The sequence below is a fragment of the Oncorhynchus gorbuscha genome, unplaced genomic scaffold (assembly GCF_021184085.1).
Source record: "Oncorhynchus gorbuscha isolate QuinsamMale2020 ecotype Even-year unplaced genomic scaffold, OgorEven_v1.0 Un_scaffold_2201, whole genome shotgun sequence".
In the NCBI taxonomy this organism is placed as follows: domain Eukaryota; kingdom Metazoa; phylum Chordata; class Actinopteri; order Salmoniformes; family Salmonidae; genus Oncorhynchus; species Oncorhynchus gorbuscha.
This window is the reverse complement of record NW_025746770.1, coordinates 25603-48334: the sequence shown is the minus strand read 5'-3', so window position 1 is coordinate 48334 and position 22732 is coordinate 25603. Positions and strand designations below refer to the sequence as shown.

Below are 22732 nucleotides of genomic sequence, written 5' to 3'. Positions count from 1 at the left end.
TTTATGGAACGGTCTGCCTACCCATGTCAGAGACGCAAACTCTGTCTCAACCTTTAAGTCTTTACTGAAGACTCATCTCTTCAGTGGGTCATATGATTGAGTGTAGTCTGTCCCAGGAGTGGGAAGGTGAACGGAAAGGCTCTGGAGCAACGAACCGCCCTTGCTGTCTCTGCCTGGCCGGTTCCCCTCTTTCCACTGGGATTCTCTGCCTCTAACCCTGTTACGGGGGCTGAGTCACTGGCTTTCTGGGGCTCTCTCATGCCGTCCCTGGGGGTGCGTCACCTGGGTGGGTTGATTCATTATTGTGGTCAGCCTGTCTGGGTTGGCGCCCCCCCCTTGGGTTGTGCCGTGGCGAAGATCTTTGTGGGCTATACTCGGCCTTGTCTCAGGATGGTAAGTTGGTGGTTGAAGATATCCCTCTAGTGGTGTGGGGGCTGTGCTTTGGCAAAGTGGGTGGGGTTATATCCTTCCTGTTTGGCCCTGTCCGGGGGTGTCCTCGGATGGGGCCACAGTGTCTCCTGACCCCTCCTGTCTCAGCCTCCAGTATTTATGCTGCAGTAGTTTATGTGTCGGGGGCTAGGGTCAGTTTGTTATATCTGGAGTACTTCTCCTGTCCTATTCGGTGTCCTGTGTGAATCTAAGTGTGCGTTCTCTAATTCTCTCCTTCTCTCTTTCTTTCTCTCTCTCGGAGGACCTGAGCCCTAGGACCATGCCCCAGGACTACCTGACATGATGACTCCTTGCTGTCCCCAGTCCACCTGGCCCTGCTGCTGCTCCAGTTTAACTGGCCTGGGCCCTAGGACCATGTCCCAGGACTACCTGACATGATGACTCCTTGCTGTCCCCAGTCCACCTGGCCATGCTGCTGCTCCAGTTTCAACTGTTCTGCCTTACTATTATTCAACCATGCTGGTCATTTATGAACATTTGAACATCTTGGCCACGTTCTGTTATAATCTCCACCCGGCACAGCCAGAAGAGGACTGGCCACCCCACATATGCTCTCTCTAATTCTCTCTTTCTTTCTCTCTCTCGGAGGACCTGAGCCCTAGGACCGTGCCCCAGGACTACCTGACATGATGGCTCCTTGCTGTCCCCAGTCCACCTGACTGTGCTGCTGCTCCAGTTTCAACTGTTCTGCCTTATTATTATTGACCATGCTGGTCATTTATGAACATTTGAACATCTTGGTCATGTTCTGTTATAATCTCTACCCGGCACAGCCAGAAGAGGACTGGCCACCCCATATAGCCTGGTTCCTCTCTAGGTTTCTTCCTAGGTTTGGCCTTTCTAGGGAGTTTTCCTAGCCACCGTGCTTTTACACCTGCATTGTTTGCTGTTTGGGGTTTTAGGCTGGGTTTCTGTACAGCACTTTGAGATATCAGCTGATGTACGAAGGGCTATATAAATACATTTGATTTGATTTGATTTGACTAACGTACTGACCAAGGGATAGATGAATCAACTCATTCCTAACAAAGCTTGTTGACTAACGTACTGACCAAGGGGTAGATGAATTAACTCATTCCTAACAAAGCTTGTTGACTAATGTACTGATCAAGGGGTAGATGAATTAACTCATTCCTAACAAAGCTTGTTGACTAATGTACTAACCAAGGGGTATAAGAAGCAGGTCAAGCCTATCAAAGCTTGTTGACTAATGTACTAACCAAGAGGTAGAAGAAGCAGGTCAAGCCTAACAAAGCTTGTTGACTAATGTACTGATCAAGGGGTAGATGAATTAACTCATTCCTAACAAAGCTTGTTGACTAATGTACTAACCAAGAGGTAGAAGAAGCAGGTCAAGCCTAACAAAGCTTGTTGACTAATGTACTGTTTTTATAGTCAACAGCTTGTGCAGTAAAGGGAATAATGAAGTAATCTATGGGACTTTAATGAGGACCAGCCAACCTTTTGATACAGGATACAGTGGTGAGTTTTAAAACTGTCACCTTGTGATAAAGCACCTGTCACCAGTGATAAAGCAAAGGGTCTATGCTAGCAGGCATCCGAAGGCTGAAGAGTAGTGGCTGCTGCAATCTGGTAAATAGTTTCACCATAGTCAGGAACCAGCAGGAAGGTTGACTGTAAAATCTACCTCCTGCTATTAGGGAGGCAATATGTATTTTTTTTAACTCAGGCCCACATTAAATTTGAGCTTTTTAACTAGATAATCCTTCTTTTGTTAAACATTCAATCTTTGTCAAATCAAATACCCATATATGTACAGGCGGAAACCTGACCGATGGGAGAACCAACCAATGAATAAATATGTAGTCCATCTTTAGCCTTTCGAACACATTATTAAGTACACATTTTCAAACCAACCCGGGGCTTTCTGTAAGGTAACGAGGTCAGATTGCAACTCTAACTCTGCCTGAGCAACAGTGAGGTCATTGGCATACATCACAGTGTCATCTGCATACAGATGAATATAAAATGTTTTAACAGATAGACCAATGTTATTGATTATAAATATTAAACAGAGCAGGTCCCAATACAGACCCCTGCTGTACACCTTCTTTAATAGCCAGGAAACTAAACTTGATACACATGATTGTCATGTTAAAATGTAGGTTAATTAATCTTCAATAAGCAGAGAGATTAATAAAGAAGGGATTGAGAGAATTGTAAAAAAGAAAAAAATGACGAGATTTTTTAGCAAGTCACTTACTTACATCATAAGTATAAAATGGTTGAAATAGAGAAGATCTCTATGAAAAGAGCTATCGATCTGCAGCTCAGGCAGCGTGTGCTCTGTGAAGACAGCTGTCCCTCCTCTCCGTCCACTAGGAAGTGCAGGCTAAGGAGCTGTGTGACTCCCTGTCGTACGGCGGCACCGTCGACCAGGAGAAGCTAATGCCGCCTGAGCCATGAAATGACGATTGGAATAAGCAGGAAATCCGGGAATCCTACAAACAGGATTTCTGGGAAAACAAGGGAATTTTCTTCTTCTTCTTCTTCATCTTCTTCAGACTGTGTTTCTTGCCTGGAAAACTCCGGTCTATAAAGGACCTTGGTTTGGGCTGTTGGAGGTGTTATGGACAGGGAGCCTTGGATCAATAACTCAATAGAAACACATGCTGTGAGCTCAGGAAAGAGTTGTATTATTAAGGAGTGTAACTGGGGGTTCAGTCACTGTCTACTGCTTTCCTCCTGTAATGAAGGTGTGCATCCCGAATGGCACACTTTTTACGATGTAGTGCACTACTTCCGACCAGAGCCCTTATGGTCCCTGGTTAAAATAGTGCTCTATATAGGGAATAGGGTGCCATTTTGGAACGTAGACCAGGAGTGCGTATGAAGGCGCCAGCAGCCTCAGCTGTTAATATCAGCTAAGTCCACAAACTGCCTATAGAAGCAAACACTGAGCCGCTGCTCATTTCTCTTGTACATCATGAGTAATGGGTTTGCCCACCTCCACTGTCTGCATCACAAAGGGCGACCTTTTCGTCATCTTATTGGATGAGGGGTGTGTCTCACGGGCCTCTCTGGAGAGACCTTTACAGTTTGTGGTGTTAGCTGACACTACAGACTGGTGTTTTGATAAGACGGTATATTAGACTCTACAGAGTGGTGTTTTGTTAAGACGGTATATTAGACTCTACAGAGTGGTGTTTTGTTAAGACGGTATATTAGACTCTACAGAGTGGTGTTTTGATAAGACAGTATATTAGACTCTACAGAGTGATGTTTTGATAAGACAGTATATTAGACTCTACAGAGTGGTGTTTTGTTAAGACGGTATATTAGACTCTACAGAGTGGTGTTTGATAAGACAGTATATTAGACTCTACAGAGTGGTGTTTTGATAAGACAGTATATTAGACTCTACAGAGTGGTGTTTTGTTAAGACGGTATATTAGACTCTACAGAGTGGTGTTTTGGTAAGACAGTATATTAGACTCTATCGACTGGTGTTTTGTTAAGACAGTATATTAGAATCTACAGAGTGGTGTTTTGATAAGACAGTATATTAGACTCTACAGAGTGGTGTTTTGATAAGACAGTATATTAGAATCTACAGAGTGGTGTTTTGATAAGACAGTATATAGACAGTATATTAGAATCTACAGAGTGGTGTTTTGATAAGACAGTATATTAGACTCTACAGAGTGGTGTTTTGGTAAGACAGTATATTAGACTCTACAGAGTGGTGTTTTGTTAAGACAGTATATTAGACTCTATAGAGTGGTGTTTTGTTGAGACAGTATATTAGACTCTACAGAGTGGTGTTTTGTATATTGGACTCTACAGAGTGGTGTTTTGTTAAGAAAGTATACAGGACTCTATAGAGTGGTGTTTTGTTGAGACAGTATATTAGACTCTACAGAGTGGTGTTTTGTATATTGGACTCTACAGAGTGGTGTTTTGTATATTAGACTCTACAGAGTGGTGTTTTGTATATTGGACTCTACAGAGTGGTGTTTTGTTAAGACAGTATACAGGACTCTATAGAGTGGTGTTTTGTATATTGGACTCTACAGAGTGGTGTTTTGTATATTGGACTCTACAGAGTGGTGTTTTGTTGAGACAGTATATTAGACTCTACAGAGTGGTGTTTTGTATATTGGACTCTACAGAGTGGTGTTTTGTTGAGACAGTATATTAGACTCTACAGAGTGGTGTTTTGTATATTGGACTCTACAGAGTGGTGTTTTGTTGAGACAGTATATTAGACTCTACAGAGTGGTGTTTTGTATATTGGACTCTACAGAGTGGTGTTTTGTTGAGACAGTATATTAGACTCTACAGAGTGGTGTTTTGTATATTGGACTCTACAGAGTGGTGTTTTGTTGAGACAGTATATTAGACTCTACAGAGTGGTGTTTTGTATATTGGACTCTACAGAGTGGTGTTTTGTTGAGACAGTATATTAGACTCTACAGAGTGGTGTTTTGTATATTGGAATCTACAGAGTGGTGGTGTTTTGTTGAGACAGTATATTAGACTCTACAGAGTGGTGTTTTGGAAACAGGCTGTAATACGGACTGACTGCTGGGAACATGTCTACAACTTCATCAGCAAGCTGTCAAACTATCCTACATTAAGTAACACGCTGCATGCTGTTCAGCCCAACATCATTAGTTGACTGTGTTTGTCAGTGGAGCTACAGTAGCTAGCAGACGACAGGCTACAACAAGCTAACTCAGCTGATGGAATCACTGGTGACCGATATACTTACACATATTTTGTGCAGGAGTAGAGAGATGTCGTTTTTGTTTTTACAACTTTCTCACTGTCTATCAGAGTGTGTGTCTTGTGTCTGCTGCAGGTCCCCGGTGCCCATGTTTTATAGCAAGTGAGTCATGCTTCAAGGTATATTAGTACCTGGCTTGCTCGCAAAAGTGTCAGATGGGTCATCAATGCTCCTTTTGACTAAACCACTTTAGGGCGGCAGGTAGCCTAGTGGTTAGAGTGTCGAGGTGGCAGGGTAGCCTAGTGGTTAGAGTGTCGAGGTGGTAGGTAGCCTAGTGGTTAGAGTGTAGAGGTGGTAGGTAGCCTAGTGGTTAGAATGTAGAGGTGGTAGGGTAGCCTAGTGGTTAGAGTGTAGAGGCGACAGGTAGCCTAGTGGTTAGAGTGTAGAGGTGGTAGGGTAGCCTAGTGGTTAGAGTGTAGAGGTGGTAGGGTAGCCTAGTGGTTAGAGTGTAGAGGCGGCAGGGTAGCCTAGTGGTTAGAGAGGTGGCAGGGTAGCCTAGTGGTTAGAGTGTAGAGGTGGCAGGTAGCCTAGTGGTTAGAGTGTAGAGGGTGGCAGGGTAGCCTAGTGGTTAGAGTGTAGAGGGGGCAGTGTAGCCTAGTGGTTAGAGTGTAGAGGCGGAAGGGTAGCCTAGTGGTTAGAGTGTAGAGGCGGCAGGGTAGCCTAGTGGTTAGAGTGTAGAGGGGCAGTGTAGCCTAGTGGTTAGAGTGTAGAGGCGGAAGGGTAGCCTAGTGGTTAGAGTGTAGAGGCGGCAGGGTAGCCTAGTGGTTAGAGCGTTGGACTAGTAACCGGAAGGTTGCAAGTTCAAACCCCTGAGCTGACAAGGTACAAATCTGTCGTTCTGCCCCTGAACAGGCAGTTAACCCACTGTTCCCAGGCCGTCATTGAAAATAAGAATTGGTTCTTAACTGACTTGCCTGGTTAAATAAAGGTTAAATAAACAATAAAATAAAAGTTGTAGACTCAAGTGGTCCCTTGTGGTGATGTGTGTTTTGTCCTATATACATTTATTTAATGCCCCGTCCCCTCAGGAGGCCTTATTGCCTTCTGGTAGGCCGTCAATCTGAACAAATCTGTTGTTCTGCCCCTGAACAAGGCAGTTAACCCACTGTTCCTAACCCACTGTTCCTAGACCAGTTAACCCACTGTTCCTAGACCAGTTAACCCACTGTTCCTAGACCAGTTAACCCACTGTTCCTAGACCAGTTAACCCACTGTTCCTAGACCAGTTAACCCACTGTTCCTTAGACCAGTTAACCCACCGTTTCCTAGACCAGTTAACCCACTGTTCCTAGACCAGTTAACCCACCGTTCCCACTGTTCCTAGACCAGTTAACCCACTGTTCCTAGACCAGTTAACCCACCATTCCCTAGACCAGTTAACCCACTGTTAGACCCCACTGTTCCTAGACCAGTTAACCCACTGTTCCTAGACCAGTTAACCCACTGTTCCTAGACCAGTTAACCCACTGTTCCTAGACCAGTTAACCCCACTGTTCCTAGACCAGTTAACCCACTGTTCCTAGACCAGTTAACCCCACTGTTCCTAGACCAGTTAACCCACTGTTCCTAGACCAGTTAACCCACTGTTCCTAGACCAGTTAACCCACTGTTCCTAGACCAGTTAACCCACTGTTCCTAGACCAGTTAACCCACTGTTCCTAGACCAGTTAACCCCACTGTTCCTAGACAGTTAACCCACTGTTCCCAGTTAACCCACTGTTCCTAGACCAGTTAACCCACTGTTCCTAGACCAGTTAACCCACTGTTCCTAGACCAGTTAACCCACTGTTCCTAGACCAGTTAACCCACTGTTCCTAGACCAGTTAACCCACTGTTCCTAGACCAGTTAACCCACTGTTCCTAGACCAGTTAACCCACTGTTCCTAGACCAGTTAACCCACTGTTCCTAGACCAGTTAACCCACTGTTCCTAGGCCGTCATTGTAAATAAGAATTTGTTCTTAACTGACTTGCCTAGTTAAATAAAAAATTAAATGAATCACTATCGAACACAACAGCAAGTGTCCACTCGATAATGTGCTTAGGGGCCAAGTGTTGGGTTTGACATTGTTTAACACTCACACTTGACGTCCCCCCTTACTGGCACTGACTATGCTGATAGTAACTTTGATGAAAAATGAACTTGATATGACTGTGATACAGAGCCTTCAGGAAGTATTCACACCCCTTGACTGTGATACAGAGCCTTCAGGAAGTATTCACACCCCTTGACTGTGATACAGAGCCTTCAGGAAGTATTCACACCCCTTGACTGTGATACAGAGCCTTCAGGAAGTATTCACACCCCTTGACTGTGATACAGAGCCTTCAGGAAGTATTCACACCCCTTGACCTATTCCACATTTTGTTGTGTTACAACCTGATTTCAAAATGGATTGAATGGATTTTTTTCTCACCTATTTACGCACAACATGGTGTTTTAAGTAATGTTCACAAATGTATTGAAAATTAAATACAGAAATATCTCATTTACATACCTATGTATTCACACCTCTGAGTCAATACAACACCCGTTCTGACCGTCGCATTCTGTTAAAGGTCCCCAAAGCACACACATCCCTGGTCGCTCGTCTTTTCAGTTCGCTGCAGCTAGCGACTGGAACGAGCTGCAACAAACACTCAAACTGAACAGTTTTTATCTCAATCTCTTTATTCAAAGACTCAGTCATGGACACTCATACTGACAGTTGTGGCTGCTGTGTGTGATCTATTGTTGTCTCTACCTTCTTGCCCTTTGTGCTGTTGGCTGTGCTCAATAATGTTAGTACCATGTTTTATCCTGCTACCATGTTGTGTTGCTACCATGTTGTTGTCATGTAGTGTTGCTACCATGCTGTGTTGTCATGTAGTGTTGCTACCACGCTGTGTTGTCATGTAGTGTTGCTACCATGCTGTGTTGTCATGTAGTGTTGCTACCACGCTGTGCTGTCATGTAGTGTTGCTACCATGTTGTGTTGTCATGTAGTGTTGCAACCACGCTGAGTCGTCATGTAGTGTTGCAACCACGCTGTGTTGCTACCATGCTGTGTTGTCATGTAGTGTTGCTACCACGCTGTGTTGTCATGTAGTGTTGCTACCACGCTGTGTTGTCATGTAGTGTTGCTACCATGTTGTGTTGTCATGTAGTGTTGCAACCACGCTGAGTTGCTACCATGCTGTGTTGTCACGCTGTGTTGCTACCATGCTGTGTTGTCATGTAGTGTTGCTACCACGCTGTGTTGTCATGTAGTGTTGCTACCACGCTGTGTTGTCATGTAGTGTTGCTACCATGCTGTGTTGTCATGTAGTGGTGCTACCACGCTGTGTTGTCATGTAGTGTTGCTACCATGTTGTTGTCATGTAGTGTTGCTACCATGCTGTGTTGTCATGTAGTGTTGCTACCATGCTGTGTTGTCATGTAGTGTTGCTACCACGCTGTGTTGTCATGTAGTGTTGCTACCATGCTGTGTTGTCATGTAGTGTTGCTACCATGCTGTGTTGTCATGTAGTGTTGCTACCATGCTGTGTTGTCATGTAGTGTTGCTGCCATGCTGTGTTGTCATGTAGTGTTGCTGCCTTGTTATGTTGTTGTTATATTGTGTTGCTACCGTGTTGTTGTCATGTAGTGTTGCTACCATGCTGTGTTGTCATGTAGTGTTGCTGCCACGCTGTGTTGTCATGTAGTGTTGCTGCCTTGTTATGTTGTTGTTATATTGTGTTGCTACCGCTGTTGTTGTCATGTAGTGTTGCTGCCTTGTTATGTTGTTGTTATATTGTGTTGCTACCGTGTTGTTGTCATGTAGTGTTGCTACCACGCTGTGTTGTCATGTAGTGTTGCTGCCACGCTGTGTTGTCATGTAGTGTTGCTACCACGCTGTGTTGTCATGTAGTGTTGCTACCATGCTGTGTTGTCATGTAGTGTTGCTACCATGCTGTGTTGTCATGTAGTGTTGCTACCACGCTGTGTTGTCATGTAGTGTTGCTGCCTTGTTATGTTGTTGTCATGTAGTGTTGCTACCACGCTGTGTTGTCATGTAGTGTTGCTGCCACGCTGAGTCGTCATGTAGTGTTGCTACCATGCTGTGTTGTCATGTAGTGTTGCTACCACGCTGTGTTGTCATGTAGTATATATATATATATATAAAATATATGCCATTTAGCTGACGCTTTTATCCAAAGCATTACAGTCATGTGTGCATACATTCTACGTATGTGTGGTCCCGTCAACCCACTGTGGCGTTACAAGCGCCATGCTCTACCAACTGAGCCACAGAAGGACCACGTTGCTACCACGCTGTGTTGTCATGTAGTGTTGCTACCACGCTGTGTTGTCATGTAGTGTTGCTACCACGCTGTGTTGTCATGTAGTGTTGCTACCATGTTGTTGTCATGTAGTGTTGCTACCATGCTGTGTTGTCATGTGTTGATACCACGCTGTGTTGTCATGTAGTGTTGCTACCATGCTGTGTTGTCATGTAGTGTTGCTACCACGCTGTGTTGTCATGTGTATGATACCACGCTGTGTTGTCATGTAGTGTTGCTACCATGCTGTGTTGTCATGTAGTGTTGCTACCATGCTGTTTCATGTGTTGATACCACGCGACTTGTCAGTCAGTGTTGCTACCATGCTGTGTTGTCATGTAGTGTTGCTACCACGCTGTGTTGTCATGTCGTGTTGCCACTACCCTGTGTTGTTATGTAGTGTTGCTAACACGCTGTGTTGTCATGTAGTGTTGCTACCACGTTGTGTTGTCATGTAGTGTTGCTACCACGCTGTGTTGTCATGTAGTGTTGCTACCATGCTGTGTTGTCATGTAGTGTTGCTACCACGCTGTGTTGTCATGTAGTGTTGCTACCACGCTGTGTTGTCATGTAGTGTTGCTGCCTTGTTATGTTGTTGTTATATTGTGTTGCTACCATGCTGTGTTGTCATGTAGTGTTGCTACCATGCTGTGTTGTCATGTAGTGTTGCTGCCACGCTGTGTTGTCATGTAGTGTTGCTACCACGCTGTGTTGTCATGTAGTGTTGCTACCATGTTATGTTGTTGTTATATTGTGTTGCTACCATGCTGTGTTGTCATGTAGTGTTGCTGCCTTGTTATGTGTTGTTATATTGTGTTACTACCATGCTGTGTTGTCATGTAGTGTTGCTACCACGCTGTGTTGTCATGTAGTGTTGCTACCACGCTGTGTTGTCATGTAGTGTTGCTACCACGCTGTGTTGTCATGTAGTGTTGCTGCCTTGTTATGTTGTTGTTATATTGTGTTGCTACCATGCTGTGTTGTCATGTAGTGTTGCTGCCTTGTTATGTTGTTGTTATATTGTGTTGCTGCCATGCTGTGTTGTCATGTAGTGTTGCTACCATGCTGTGTTGTCATGTAGTGTTGCTGCCACGCTATGTTGTCATGTAGTGTTGCTACCATGCTGTGTTGTCATGTAGTGTTGCTGCCTTGTTATGTTGTTGTTATATTGTGTTGCTACCATGCTGTGTTGTCATGTAGTGTTGCTGCCTTGTTATGTTGTTGTTATATTGTGTTGCTACCATGCTGTGTTGTCATGTAGTGTTGCTGCCACGCTGTGTTGTCATGTAGTGTTGCTACCACGCTGTGTTGTCATGTAGTGTTGCTACCACGCTGTGTTGTCATGTAGTGTTGCTACCATGCTGTGTTGTCATGTAGTGTTGCTACCATGCTGTGTTGTCATGTAGTGTTGCTACCATGCTGTGTTGTCATGTAGTGTTGCTACCATGCTGTGTTGTCATGTAGTGTTGCTGCCTTGTTATGTCGTTGTTTTTAGGTCTCTCTTTATGCAGTGTTGTGTTGTCTCTCTTGTTGTGATGTGTGTTCTGTCCTATATTTATATGTTTTTATTTTATTATTTATTTTGAATCCCAGCCCCGTCCCCACAGGAGGTCTTTTGTCTTCTGGTAGGCCGTCATTATAATTAAGAATTTGTTCTTAACTGACTTGCCTATTTAAATAAAGGTTAAATAAAATAAAGTGTTTTGTAGAAGCACATTTGGCAGCGATTACAGCTGTGAGTGTTTCTGGGTAAATCTCTAATAATAGAATGTCTGATAATAGAATGTCTGATAATAGAATATCTGATAATAGAATACATGATAATAGAATGTCTGATAATATAATATCTGACAATAGAATGTCTGATAATAGAATGTCTGATAATAGAATGTCTGGTAATAGAATGTCTGATAATAGAATGTCTGATAATAGAATATCTGACAATAGAATGTCTGATAATAGAATGTCTGATAATAGAATATCTGATAATAGAATGTCTGATAATAGAATGTCTGATAATAGAATATCTGACAATAGAATGTCTGATAATAGAATGTCTGATAATAGAATGTCTGATAATAGAATGTCTGATAATAGAATATCTGACAATAGAATGTCTGACAATAGAATGTCTGATAATAGAATGTCTGATAATAGAATGTCTGATAATAGAATGTCTGATAATAGAATGTCTGATAATAGAATGTCTGATAATAGAATGTCTGATAATAGAATATCTGATAATAGAATACATGGATTGTTCAATACCTTCCCCAAAATTCTTATCAAAATTCTTTGATCTCTGTCAAATTGGATGTGGATCATTGCTCGACAACCATTTTCCAGACTTGCCATGGCTTTTCAAGTAGATCTGAGTCAAAACTGTCTTCTTTGTAAACAACACCAGTGTAGATTTGGCCTTGAGGTTATTGGTGTATTCAAGTCCGTGTCTGGTGGAAAACAGACAGAACCAAGTTTTCCTTGAGGATTTAGCTCCATTTTATCATGTTTTTTTTATCTGGAAAAACTCTCCAGCCCTTAACTATGACAAGTATACCCATAACATGATGCAGCCACCACTATGCTTGAAAATATGTGTGATACTCAGTAACTCAGTAATGAGTTGTATTGGATTTGCCTCAAACACAAAACTTTGTGTTCAGGACATAAAGTTAATTTCTTTGCCCCATTATTTGCAGTTTTTTTACTTTCTTTTCCTTGTTGCGAACAGGATCCATGTTTTTATTTTGTACAGGCTTCCTTCTTTTCACTCTGTCAGTTAGGTTAGTATTGTGGAGTAACTACAATGTTTTGATCTATCCTCAGTTTTCACCAGTCACAGCCATTAAACTCTGTCAGTGAGGTTAGTATTGTGGAGTAACTATAATGTAGTTGATCCATCCTCAGTGTTCTCCTATCACAGCCATTAAACTCTGTCAGTTAGGTTAGTATTGAGGAGTAACTACAATGTTGTTGATCCATCCTCAGTGTTCTCCCTATCACAGCCATGTTTTAAAGTCACCATGGGTCTCTCCGGCAACTGAGTTGTATTGATTGGGTGTATTGATACACCATCCAAAGTGTAATTATTAACTTCACCAGAGGCTCAAAAGGGATTTTCAATGTCTGCTTTTATCATTTTTACCCATCAACCAATAGGAGCCTTACTTTGTTAAACATTGGAAAACCTTCCTGATCTTTGTGGTTGAATCTGTGTTTGTAATTCACTGCTTGACTGAGGGACATTAGAGATAATTGTATGTGTGGGGTACAAAGATGAGGTAGTCATTAAAAAATTATGTTAAACACTATTATTACACACAGTGAGTCCATGCAACTTATTCTGTGACTTGTTAAGCACATTTTTACTCCTGAACTTATTTAGGCGTTTCCATAACAACGGGGTTGAATACTTATTGACTCAAGACATTTTAGCCTTACAATTTGTTATAATTTGTACAAATAAATGTAACATTTTAAAATGTAAAAATTCTTACATTTAAACCCGGCTAAATACTCACCAATATATCTTACATTTAAACACGGCTAAATACTCACCAATATATCTTACATTAACACACAGCAAAATACTGCCCAAAAGGTGGTAACCATGGTAATGATGAAGATGATGATAATGATAATTGCTTTAGTTACTGTAACTGTTCTTACTTAAAAGTTGTCTGTAAGAGTCTGTGAGGTTTTGTCCGCCTTCAAACGGGTTGACGAATGGCTGACAGAGCTTCTGGGCTGGGAGAGAAGACAGAACACATGGATCAGCCAATCACATCTTCCCTCCCTCATCCCTCCCCCTCATATCCTCCCCCCATCTTCTCCCCCTATTCCCCTCCCCCTCATATCCTCCCCCTCATCTTCTCCCCCTATTCTCCTCCCCTCATCTCTTCTCCCTCATCTCCTCTCCTCATCTCCTCCCCTCATCTCTTCTCCCTCATCTCCTCTCCCTCATCTCCTCTCCTCATCTCCTCTCCCCATCTCCTCTCCCTCATCTCCTCCCCCTAATCTCCTCTCCCTCATCTCCTCCCCCTATTCTCCTCTCCCTCATCTCCTCCCCTCATCTCCTCTCCCTCATCTCCTCCCTCATCTCCTCCCCTCATCTCCTCCCCTATTCTCCTCTCCCCTCATCTCCTCTCCTCATCTCCTCCCCCCATCTCCTCCCCCTCATCTCCTCCCCTCATCTCCTCCCCTCATCTTCTCCCCCTATTCTCCTCCCCTCATCTCTTCTCCCTCATCTCATCTCCCTCATATCCTCTCCCTCATCTCCTCCCCTCATCTCCTCCCCCTATTCTCCTCTCCCCCTCATCTCCTCCCCTCATCTCCCCCCTATTCTCCTCTCCCTCATCTCCTCTCCTCATCTCCTCCCTCATCTCCCTCATCTCCTCCTCCCCATCTTCTCCCTCATCTCCTCCTCCTCATCTCCTCCCCTCATCTCCTCTCACTCATCTCCTCCCCTCATCTCCTCTCCCCTCATCTCCTCTCCCTCATCTCCTCCCCTCATCTCCTCCCCTCATCTCCTCCCCTCATCTCCTCTCCTCATCTCCTCATCTCCTCCCCTCCCCTCATCTCCTCCCCCTCATTTCCTCCCAGTCTGTTTCTAAACACCACAGCAGTCCTAGCCTGGATGTCAGTCTGTTTCAAAACACCACAGCAGTCCTAGCCTGGATGTCAGTCTGTTTCCAAAACACCACAGCAGTCCTAGCCTGGATGTCAGTCTGTTTCTAAACACCACAGCAGTCCTAGCCTGGATGTCAGTCTGTTTCAAACACCACAGCAGTCCTAGCCTAGGTTGACTTTTATGTTATGACATTGTTACATTGACTGTTTTTGTTCCAGCCCAGTACTAATACACCTGTTCCACGTAATCAATGTGTCATTACGATAAGTCTAATAAGTTGAATCAGCTGTATTAGTGCTGGGTTGGAACAAAACACTTGCACAGGACAAGGACTAAAGAACAGAACAGCAGAGAAAGGGGTTTTATTTGTAAAAGAGACCTGGGGCTCAATATAATGTCTGATAATAGAATGTCTGATAATAGAATGTCTGATAATATAATGTCTGATAATATAATGTCTGATAATATAATGTCTGATAATAGAATGTCTGATAATAGAATGTCTGATAATAGAATGTCTCTGATAATATAATATCTGATAATAGAATGTCTGATAATAGAATGTCTGATAATAGAATGTCTGATAATAGAATGTCTGATAATATAATATCTGATAATAGAATGTCTGATAATAGAATATCTGATAATAGAATGTCTGATAATAGAATGTCTGATAATAGAATATCTGATAATAGAATGTCTGATAATAGAATGTCTGATAATAGAATATCTGATAATAGAATGTCTGATAATAGAATGTCTGATAATAGAATGTCTGATAATATAATATCTGATAATAGAATGTCTGATAATAGAATGTCTGATAATAGAATGTCTGATAATAGAATGTCTGATAATAGAATGTCTGATAATAATAGAATGTCTGATAATAGAATGTCTGATAATAGAATGTCTGATAATAGAATGTCTGATAATAGAATGTCTGATAATAGAATGTCTAATAATAGAATGTCTGATAATAGAATGTCTGATAATAGAATGTCTGATAATATAATATCTGATAATAGAATGTCTGATAATAGAATGTCTGGTAATAGAATATCTGATAATAGAATGTCTGATAATAGAATGTCTATAATAGGAATGTCTGATAATAGAATGTCTGATAATATAATATCTGATAATAGAATGTCTGATAATAGAATGTCATGATAATAGAATATCTGATAATAGAATGTCTGATAATAGAATATCTGATAATAGAATACTGATAATAGAATGTCTGATAATAGAATGTCTGATAATAGAATGTCTGATAATATAATATCTGATAATAGAATGTCTGATAATAGAATATCTGATAATAGAATGTCTGATAATATAATATCTGATAATAGAATGTCTGATAATAGAATATCTGATAATAGAATATCTGATAATAGAATGTCTGATAATAGAATATCTGATAATAGAATGTCTGATAATAGAATGTCTGATAATAGAATGTCTGATAATAGAATGTCTGATAATAGAATGTCTGATAATAGAATGTATGATAATAGAATGTCTGATAATAGAATGTCTGATAATAGAATGTCTGATAATAGAATGTCTGATAATAGAATACATGATAATAGAATGTCTGATAATAGAATGTCTGATAATAGAATGTCTGATAATAGAATACATGATAATAGAATGTCTGATAATAGAATGTCTGATAATAGAATGTCTGATAATAGAATGTCTGATAATAGAATGTCTGATAATAGAATGTCTGATAATAGAATGTCTGATAATAGAATACATGATAATAGAATGTCTGATAATAGAATGTCTGATAATAGAATGTCTGATAATAGAATGTCTGATAATAGAATGTCTGATAATAGAATGTCTGATAATAGAATACATGATAATAGAATGTCTGATAATAGAATGTCTGATAATAGAATGTCTGATAATAGAATGTCTGATAATAGAATGTCTGATAATAGAATGTCTGATAATAGAATACATGATAATAGAATGTCTGATAATAGAATGTCTGATAATAGAATGTCTGATAATAGAATGTCTGATAATAGAATACATGATAATAGAATGTCTGATAACAGAATGTCTGATAATAGAATACATGATAATAGAATACATGATAATAGAATGTCTGATAATAGAATGTCTGATAATAGAATGTCTGATAATAGAATACATGATAATAGAATGTCTGATAATAGAATGTCTGATAATAGAATACATGATAATAGAATACATGATAATAGAATGTCTGATAATAGAATGTCTGATAATAGAATGTCTGATAATAGAATGTCTGATAATAGAATATCTGATAATAGAATACATGATAATAGAATGTCTGATAATAGAATATCTGATAATAGAATACATGATAATAGAATGTCTGATAATAGAATGTCTGATAATAGAATGTCTGAAAATAGAATGTCTGATAATAGAATGTCTGATAATAGAATATCTGATAATAGAATGTCTGATAATAGAATGTCTGATAATAGAATACATGATAATAGAATACATGATAATAGAATGTCTGATAATAGAATGTCTGATAATAGAATGTCTGATAATAGAATACATGATAATAGAATGTCTGATAATAGAATGTCTGATAATAGAATACATGATAATAGAATGTCTGATAATAGAATACATGATAATAGAATACATGATAATAGAATGTCTGATAATAGAATGTCTGATAATAGAATGTCTGATAATAGAATACATGATAATAGAATGTCTGATAATAGAATGTCTGATAATAGAATACATGATAATAGAATGTCTGATAATAGAATATCTGATAATAGAATACATGATAATAGAATGTCTGATAATAGAATGTCTGATAATAGAATATCTGATAATAGAATATCTGATAATAGAATATCTGATAATAGAATATCTGATAATAGAATGTCTGATAATAGAATGTCTGATAATAGAAACTTTAGCTGACACTTATCCAAAGCATCTTAAAGCCATGTAGTACCAGCTGAGCTACAGGGGACTACACTATACATGTTATAACCTGGTAGTACCAGCTGAGCTACAGAGGACTACACTATACATGTTATAACCTGGTAGTACCAGCTGAGCTACAGAGGACTACACTATACATGTTATAACCTGGTAGTACCAGCTGAGCTACAGGGGACTACACTATACATGTTATAACCTGGTAGTACCAGATGAGCTACAGGGGACTACACTATACATGTTATAACCTGGTAGTACCAGCTGAGCTACAGGGGACTACACTATACATGTTATAACCTGGTAGTACCATGCTGTACCAGCTGAGCTACAGGGGACTACACTATACATGTTATAACCTGGTAGTACCATGCTGTACCAGCTGAGCTACAGGGGACTACACTATACATGCTATAACCTGGTAGTACCAGCTGAGCTACAGTGGACTACACTATACATGTTATAACCTGGTAGTACCATGCTGTACCAGCTGAGCTACAGGGGACTACACTATACATGTTATAACCTGGTAGTACCATGCTGTACCAGCTGAGCTACAGATGGTCACACTAAGCCACAAAGGACCAGTATCTGACTCCCTGCTAGAAGAAAAGTAAGACGCAGTGACTTACAGTTGCAGGTCCTCCACAGTCCTGAGTGTGAGTTGAGAGAGAGGTTGGAGATGTTTTCCCTCTGAGCGACATCTATCAGGTACCAGTAGTCTGTCCCTATGGCCACCCCCAGCAACACAAAAACTGACACTCCACACACAGCTACAAAAAGTGCCAGAGCTCCCAGAGTCATCCTCACCATACTGAGAAGAGGAGAGGAGAGAGGAGAGAGAAACAGAGAGAGTGATAGACCTGGTGAGGCAAATCAGAGCGAGAAAGAAAGAGGTGTACAGAGCATGAGGGAGTGAGAAAGAGAAATGAAGAGAAACACAGAGGGAGAGAGTAGGAGGACAAGAAGAGAGAGAGAGAGAGGAGGAGAGAGAAAAGAGAGGGAAATGGAGAGAAACACAGAGAGAGGGATAGAGGAGGAGGACAAGAAGAGAGAGGAAGGAGGAGAGAGGACAGAAGAGAAACACAGAGGGAGAGAGAAAAGTACAAGAAGAGAGAGAGAGGAACAGAGAGAGAGAGAAAGAGAGGGAGAGAGGAACAGAGAGAGAGAGAGAGAGAGAGAGAGAGAGAGAGAGAGAGAGAGAGAGAGAGAGAGAGAGAGAGAGAGAGAGAGGAAAGAGAGAGAGAGGAACAGAGAGAAAGAGGAACAGAGAGGGAGAGGAACAGAGAGAGAGAGAGAGAGAGGCAGAGAGAGAGGAACAGAGAGAGAGAGAGAGGAACAGAGAGAGAGGGAGAGGAGAGAGGGAGAGAGAACAGAGAGAGAGAGAGGAACAGAGAGAAAGAGGAACAGAGAGGGAGAGGAACAGAGAGAGAGAGAGAGAGGAACAGAGAGAAAGAGGAACAGAGAGGGAGAGGAACAGAGAGAGAGAGAGAGAGGCAGAGAGGGAGAGGAACAGAGAGAGAGAGAGAGGAACAGAGAGAGAGAGAGAGGCAGAGAGGGAGAGGAACAGAGAGAGAGAGAGAGGAACAGAGAGAGAGAGAGAGAGGAACAGAGTGAGAGATCAGAGTGTCAAACACACAGTGGAAGAGGGTGAATAAGAGAAGTATACAGGGGTGAAAGATAAAGAGATGGAGCTGTAGTGGACTGTCTCTATGTCAGACTGTGTATCTGCCGTCTGTGGAGTGGAGGTGTATCTCTGTGTCCTGGTCTGGTACTGAAGTAGTCTACCTACCACAGGGTTTCCCAAACTCAGTCCCATGGGCCCCTCTGTGCACGTTTAGGTTTTTCCTCTAGCACCCCACAGCTGATTTAAATAACCAAGGCAAGGGGAAACATAAACATAAACGTGTGTGTGGGGGAGGTACAGGACCAAGAGGGGCCCAGGACCCAGAGGGTGGGCCAGGAACAAGTTTGGAAAACCCTGTCCTACCAGACGGTCGATCAGTAGGGTGTAGTACCATCATGGGCCAGATGAGGGTAGCGTGGGACAGACAATGTGCATTTTGAATGTTCGTTATGATCTCTGTGTCTGTATCAGCAACATCAGTAGTAACACTAGTATCAATAGTAGTATCAGTAGTAACACTAGTATCACTAGTATCACTAGTATCAATAGTAGTATCACTAGTATCACTAGTTGTATCACTAGTAACAATAGTAGTATCAGTAGTATCACTAGTAGTATCACTAGTATCACTAGTTGTATCACTAGTAACAATAGTAGTATCACTAGTAGTATCACTAGTATCACTAGTAGTATCAATAGCAGTATCACTAGTATCACTAGTAGTATCAGTAGTATCAATAGTATCACTAGTATCAATAGTAGTAACACTAAGTAGTATCAGTAGTATCAATAGTAGTATCAGTAGTATCAATAGTAGTAACACTAGTATCACTAGTAGTATCACTAGTAACAATAGTAGTATCACTAGTAACAATAGTAGTATCAGTAGTATCACTAGTAGTATCATTAGTATCACTAGTAGTATCACTAGTAACAATAGTAGTATCACTAGTAACAATAGTAGTATCAGTAGTATCACTAGTATCACTAGTATCACTAGTAGTATCAGTAGTAACACTAGTAGTATCACTAGTATCACTAGTAGTATCAGTAGTAACACTGGTAGTATCACTAGTAACAATAGTAGTATCACTAGTATCACTAGTAGTATCAATAGCAGTATCACTAGTATCACTAGTAGTATCACTAGTATCACTAGTAGTATCACTAGTATCACTAGTAGTATCACTAGTATCACTAGTGGTATCACTAGTAACAATAGTAGTATCAGTAGTATCACTAGTAGTATCACTAGTATCACTAGTAGTATCAATAGCAGTATCACTAGTATCACTAGTAGTATCACTAGTATCAATAGTAGTATCACTAGTATCACTAGTAGTATCACTAGTATCACTAGTAGTATCACTAGTATCACTAGTAGTATCAATAGCAGTATCACTAGTATCACTAGTAGTATCACTAGTATCACTAGTAGTATCACTAGTATCACTAGTAGCATCACTAGTATCACTAGTAGTATCACTAGTATCAATAGTAGTAACACTAGTATCAATAGTAGTATCAGTAGTATCACTAGTAGTATCACTAGTATCAATAGTAGTAACACTAGTATCAATAGTAGTATCAGTAGTATCAATAGTAGTATCACGAGTATCACTAGTAGTATCACTAGTATCAATAGTAGTAACACTAGTATCAATAGTAGTATCAGTAGTATCAATAGTATCACTAGTATCAATAGTAGTAACACTAATATCAATAGTAGTATCAGTAGTATCAATAGTATCACTAGTATCAATAGTAGTATCAGTAGTATCAATAGTAGTAACACTAGTATCACTAGTAGTATCACTAGTATCAACAGTAGTATCACTAGTATCAACAGTAGTATCAATAGTATCACTAGTATCAATAGTAGTATCACTAGTATCACTAGTATCACTAGTAGTATCACTAGTATCAATAGTAGTATCAATAGTATCAATAGTATCACTAGTATCAATAGTAGTGTCAGTAGTATCACTAGTAGTATCACTAGTATCAACAGTAGTATCAGTAGTATCAATAGTAGTATCAGTAGTAGTATCACTAGTAGTATCAGTAGTATCAATAGTAGTATCACTAGTAGTATCACTAGTAGTAACACTAGTATCAATAGTAGTATCAGTAGTATCACTAGTAGTATCACTAGTAGTATCAGTAGTATCAATAGTAGTATCAGTACTATCACTAGTAGTATCGATAGTAGTATCACCAAACGTGCAAACGTGCACAACACAGTTCACAGACCGTGTCAATAATAATGGCACAGATACAAAGATGAGTCCTCTATCTATCTCTATGCAGCTGCCCAAGCTGTCACAGACAGCTAAAATGGCACAGACACAAAGATGAGTCCTCTATCTATCTCTAAGCAGCTGCCCAAGCTGTCACAGATGCTATAATGGCACAGACACAAAGATGAGTCCTCATCTATCTCTATGCAGCTGCCCATGCTGTCACAGACGCTAAAATGGCACAGACACAAAGATGAGTCCTCTATCTATCTCTATGCAGCTGCCCATGCTGTCACAGACGCTAAAATGGCACAGACACAAAGATGAGTCCTCTATCTATCTCTATGCAGCTGCCCATGCTGTCACAGATGCTAAAATGGCACAGACACAAAGATGAGTCCTCTATCTATCTCTATGCAGCTGCCCATGCTGTCACAGACGCTAAAATGGCACAGACACAAAGATGAGTCCTCTATCTATCTCTATGCAGCTGCCCAAGCTGTCACAGACGCTATAATGGCACAGACACAAAGATGAGTCCTCTATCTATATCTAAGCAGCTGCCCAAGCTGTCACAGACGCTATAATGGCACAGACACAAAGATTAGTCCTCTATCTATCTCTATGGGTTTTACAAAATATGTATTTTTGATTTTTTTTGCCATTTATTTGACCTGCTAGTGCTGGCTGCAATGAGTCCTACAGCAGGGTTAATACACACTGCTCTGGCTCAGAGGCTCCAAAGACGTGCTCTGACCATCATCTGTCTGCCATATGTGTGCAGGAATATACACTGAACAAATGTACAAACGCACATGTAAAGTGTTGGTCCCATGTTTCATGAGCTGAATTAAAAGATCCTAGAAATCCCCAAAAAAAAAGCTTATTCCTCTCAAATGTTCTGCACACATTTGTTTTACATCCCTGTTAGTGAGCATCTCTCATTTTGTCAAGATAATCCATCCACCTGACAGGTGTGGCATACCAAGAAGCTGATTAAACAGTATGGTCATTACAGGTGCACCTTGTGCTGTCACACAACATAATGCCACAGATGTCTCAAGTTTTGAGGAGCGTGAAATTAGCAGGCCAACAGCAGAAATGTCCACCAGAGCTGCTGCCAGAGAATGTAATGTTAATTTCTCTCCACCTCTCCACCTCCAATGTCATTTTCGAGAATTTGGCTGTACGTCCATCCGGCCTCAGAACCGCAGACCCCGTGTAACCACGGCAACCCAGGAACTCCACACTGGGCTTCTTCACCAAATTGATTCTGTGTTTCTCTGAGACATGTATGGACCGTACCATCTCTCAAATTGATTATGTGTTTCTCTGAGACATGTATGGACCGATTGTGTGTTTCTCTGACATGCATCTCTCAAATTGATTGTGTGTTTCTCTGAGACATGTATGGACCGTACCATCTCTCAAATTGATTGTGTGTTTCTCTGAGACATGTATGGACCGTACCATCTCTCAAATTGATTGTGTGTTTCTCTGAGACATGTATGGACCGTACCATCTCTCAAATTGATTGTGTGTTTCTCTGAGACATGTATGGACCGTACCATCTCTCAAATTGATTGTGTGTTTCTCTGAGACAAGATATAACCAGCGCTGGAGGAGGCATGCCACAGACCAGCCAATCAGAATTACTTTTACCCAGCGCAGGAAGAGGCATGCTACAGACCAGCCAATCAGAATGACTTTTACCCAGCGCTGGAGGATGCATGCTACAGACCAGCCAATCAGAAT

General features: G+C 41.0%; 1 protein-coding gene across 3 annotated transcripts in view; it reads right to left on the bottom strand.

Moving 5' to 3' along the window:
• Positions 1–18038, bottom strand: part of LOC124025146 (transmembrane protein 114-like) — a 44072-nt gene extending 26034 nt beyond the window's left edge. The window contains exons 1-2 of one of the 3 annotated variants that reach the window (XM_046338809.1): positions 17743–18035; positions 13171–13248 (exon numbers count right to left, since the gene is read on the bottom strand). In XM_046338809.1, the coding sequence (XP_046194765.1) occupies positions 13171–13248; positions 17743–17923 (259 nt within the window). In that variant the 5' untranslated portion in view covers positions 17924–18035. Of the gene's footprint in view, positions 1–13170; positions 13249–17742 lie in introns of all 3 variants that reach the window. The other 2 variants (XM_046338811.1, XM_046338810.1) reach the window with 2 other exon arrangements.
• Positions 18039–22732: the final 4694 nt, after the last annotated feature.